This window comes from Sinocyclocheilus grahami, unplaced genomic scaffold (genome assembly GCF_001515645.1).
Source record: "Sinocyclocheilus grahami isolate Dianchi unplaced genomic scaffold, SAMN03320097.WGS_v1.1 scaffold499.1, whole genome shotgun sequence".
Lineage (NCBI taxonomy): Eukaryota > Metazoa > Chordata > Actinopteri > Cypriniformes > Cyprinidae > Sinocyclocheilus > Sinocyclocheilus grahami.
Genome location: NW_015505678.1, coordinates 342845 through 347097, shown reverse-complemented (window position 1 = coordinate 347097; position 4253 = coordinate 342845). Strand labels below are relative to the sequence as shown.

The window sequence follows — 4253 nt, the reverse complement described above, 5'->3', positions numbered from 1 at the left end:
GTTCTCAGTCGTTCTGCGACTGAATAAATACACTTCTTGTCAAGAGAAAAAGTGACAGAAGCAGCAGTCGTGAGTGGGGTGGCTCACCCTAGCCCCGCCCCTGCGTTAATTGCGTTAAATATTTTTTACGTGTTAAACTGAAAAAATTAATCACCTGCGTTAACGCATTCATTTTGACACCACTAATTTCAATATATCAATATCAATAAATATAGCAAAACATAATAATATATGCTCACCAGGTTCCCCACAGACAGCATGCGGTTGAACTCGTCTGTCATGGGATAGTGCTCCAGAGCCATGAAGAGCGTGTTGAGAACGATGCAGATAGTGATGGCCAGATCCAGGAACGGATCATTCACCATGAACTTCACCCACTCCTTCACCTTCAGCCAGCTGGGGCCACACGTCCACACCAGGTACTTGTGTGCAAACACGTACCAGCACGGGTGACACTTCTGCTGCGCCTCCTCCAGCTCTGTCAGCGCAAAAACAACCAGCGGAGAACAAATTACCCATGCATTCTTACAAACAAAGCTTCATTTTCTTCACAAAAACCACATTTGGCTTTGCAGGGTGCTTGAACTGACCATATGTGACCCTGGACCATACCAGGACCAAACCAGTCATAAGGTCAGTTGGATAAATAAGCTTTCCATTGATGTATGGTTTGTTAGGATAGGACAATATTTAGCCGAGATACAACTATTTAAAAATCTGGAATCTGAGGGTGCAAAAAAATCAAAATATTGAGAAAATCATCTTTAAAGTTGTTCAAATGAAGTTCTTAGTGATGCATATTACTAATCAAACATTAAGTTTTGATATATTTACAGTAGGAAATTTACAAAGTATCTTCATGGAACATGATCTTTACTTAATATCCTAATGATTTTTGGCATAAAAGAAAAGTGGATAATTGTGACCCATACAATGTATTGTTGGTTATTGCTACAAATATCCCCCAGCGACTCAACACTGCTTTTGTGCTGCAGGGTCACATATATGTTCACAAGATCACATACAAGTTCATTATAAACCCTTCAGATCACTCCGTTGAGCTGTATTCTTGTTTATGGACTCTTTAAAACAAAACAAATGCTTTTATAAACAATAAAAAAGTTTTTTGTTTTTTTTAAGTTATAAAAGTTCTCCTGTTCATGTGGCAAGTTCAGCCATTTTACTAACTTTTTTTAAACCCCGCCCTCCAAAGACATGCCAGCCAATCCAATGCCAGCAAGCCTGAGAGTGCACAATGATTGACAGCCGTCTAGTGTTTCTGATTGGTTCTCCATGTAGTTTGTTCCTGTTTGAAGACTGTAATGTAGTCAGAGACACAGGTTTATTTCTCAGGGCTCATTTCATTGATAATCTGTCTGGTAGGAGGAATTTTATGCATAATATTAAAGCGTAAATTTACTGTAATGTAAGGATGGGCTGTTTACCTGTCTGCATGAATACATTAAATCAAAACATTTACTTAAGCCATGATACAGTGATTTTATAGTCAATTTAGCAGTCTGACTGTACATAAACATATTCTAAAGAAATGTTTCAATGCATTTGCATTTAATAACTACCGACAAAAGCGTAATTTACAGCTCAGCATTGAAATTCTTGGCTTGTAGCAAACACCACATGAATAGGTCACGATGAAAGGTTAGCATGTTGTTTTTCTACCCAACCGAGGATGAATCACACTTGACAAGCCAGGATGCGTGTTTAGGAGGAACCTGTAAGCGTTCTAATGAGAAATGAGACAGAGACGGACATCTTGTGGCTCTAGATTTGGCTCTGCAGCAGTAATGTGCAACTAACTCCTGCGATGAGCTGCTGCGGTGGTGTGATGGACCACAGCGGGTGCAGTCGACCTGTCAGCCTTTATTTCATCCTCCACAAGAGAAACTGACCAACAAACAGTCCTTCAGTTAACACCGCGTTCACGTTAACACAGCAGGAACTAAACTGCAGATGACGTGTAACGTTGTTTGTGAGTATTAACTATGAGTTTGTAAATAGTGTAACTATGAGTACATTTAAAATAGTAGTTACATTTATTTAATTACTATTTATAAAAAAAAATATATATATATGTATTTATATTAGTGCTGTCAAACGATTAATCGCGATTATTCGCATCCAAAATAAAAGTTTTGTTTACATACTATATGTGTGCATATTGTGTATATTTATTATGTATATATAAATACAAACACATGAAAATTATGTTATGTTTATATATGAAATATATTTATATACAATATAAAATATATAAATATGAATATATAAATGTATAAACGTAAATATTTTCAAAACATACTGTATGTGTGTGTATTTATAAATACATAATAAATGTACACAGTGCACATGCATATATAATGTAAATAAAAACTTTTATTTTGGATGCGATTAATCGTGATTAATCGTTTGACAGCACTAATTTATATATATATATATATATATATGTCTGGATTGTTTCTAGGGGGTTGCTAGGATGTCTGGGTTGTTTATAGGATGTCTGGGTTGTTTCTAGGGAGCCTGTGTTGTTTCTAGGGGGTTTCTAGGGTTCTATCTGGGTTTTCTTCTTCTGGGTTTTATCTAGGGGTTGCTATGGTGTTTGTGTTGATTCTAGGGGGGTTGTAGGGGTTGCTAGGGTGTCTGCATTGTTTCTAGAGGGTTGCTAGGGTGTCCGAGTTGTTTCTATGGGTTTCTAGGGTGTCTGCGTTGTTTCTAGGGGGTTGCTAGGATGTCTGTGTTGTTTCTAGGGGGCCTGTTAGGGGTTGCTAGGGTGTCTGTGTTGTTTCTAGGGGGTTCCTAGAATGTCAGCGTTGTTTCTTGGGGGCCTATGTTGTTTCTAGGGGATTGCTTGGGTGTCTGGATTGTTTCTAGGGGGTTGCTAGGGTATCTGCGTTGTTTCTAGAGGGTTGCTAGGGTGTCTGGGTTGTTTCTAGGGGGTTGCTAGGGTATCTGCATTGTTTCGAGAAGGTTGCTAGGGTGTCTGGGTTGTTTCTAGGGGGTTGCTAGGATGTCTGGGTTGTTTCTAGGGGGTTTCTAGGGTGTCTGGGTAGTTGTGAGGACATTGCTAGTGTTGATTTGCAGTTGCTAAGGCATTCTGGGTTGTCTCAAGACTTGTTTTGTGGTTGCTAGGGTGTTCTGGGTAGTTGCTCGTGTATCTGAGCAGTTCCTAGGGGGTTGCTAGGGTGTTGCTAGGTTAGTTGTTGAGGCAAATACAGATACTTCATCATACTATTCGCTTGTTCAAGCTGCTCATTATTTAGGTTAAAAAGGTGGTACAGTTATTATTCAGCTATAAAATCATTAATGTACTGATGTAATAAATTAATGTACTCCTGTCATAGAAAATGTGAATTAAAACAAAATTCAGGCCCTGAATAGTAAAACTAGGGTAGAAACTATGATTATGAATGACTATGAATTTCTGTAAAGGGTATGTCTGAGTATTTTTGCAATACGGCTGTTCCAGTGTCAGCATATTTATATACAAATAAATCAGTAAGCGGTAGCTGGCGATCTATCACACATGTATGTAAGCATCATCTGACATAACGCACTCATTACAGTAAATTTGGCCTGCTGCTGTCCTGCCGTGTCAGCTTTCACATGCGTGATAATGAGGATTGGCATTTTCTTATGCTAGCAGATCTAAACTCAGACCCTGTGAGCTCAGGCCTTCTTCTGTTAGCAACTTTTGTGCTGACCAATCAAGAGTCCAGAAAAGACTCCATTTTTTTTCACATGTGACATTTAATGTCCTCTAGTGAGGAGAGCACACTAACCGCATGACAGAAAACTGTCTTCAATTGATATTGATGAAGAATCCCGATGTTTGTGTTCATAAAAGATGGCAATAATCTCATGTTTCTCCATGTTACTTCACTTTAAGTACTATAACGATAACCACTGTATATTAGCAAAGAAAATTACATTAGTGTCCATGCCAGTGGGCAATATATTTTTATTTATTATAAGCGCATACTGTTGTTTTGTCATCTGTTGCTTTAAGTGCTCACACTCTTTCAGTTAGATTCTGATTGGCTGTCAAAGTTTTTGTTATTCGTTAGCTGGAAAAAAATAGTTCTGAAAGTGATTCCAACAATATTGTTCCTCTGCATCGTTATTGTTATCGTTGTGATGAGGACTTATCTATAAAGATAATTAGCATCCACATTGGCAGATGATAACATTCTGTTTATTATAAGTGCAAATTGCTGTTTTGTCGTCTGCCACTTTAA

General features: G+C 38.1%; 1 protein-coding gene across 1 annotated transcript in view; it reads right to left on the bottom strand.

Annotated features, from left to right (window-relative positions):
- The window catches only part of LOC107554363 (sodium channel protein type 3 subunit alpha-like), a 72316-nt gene that overhangs the window by 19043 nt on the left and 49020 nt on the right, over nucleotides 1-4253 (bottom strand). Inside the window, exon 11 of the mRNA XM_016236852.1 lies at nucleotides 240-478. Coding sequence (XP_016092338.1) covers nucleotides 240-478 — 239 coding nt within the window. The remainder of the gene's footprint in view (nucleotides 1-239; nucleotides 479-4253) is intronic.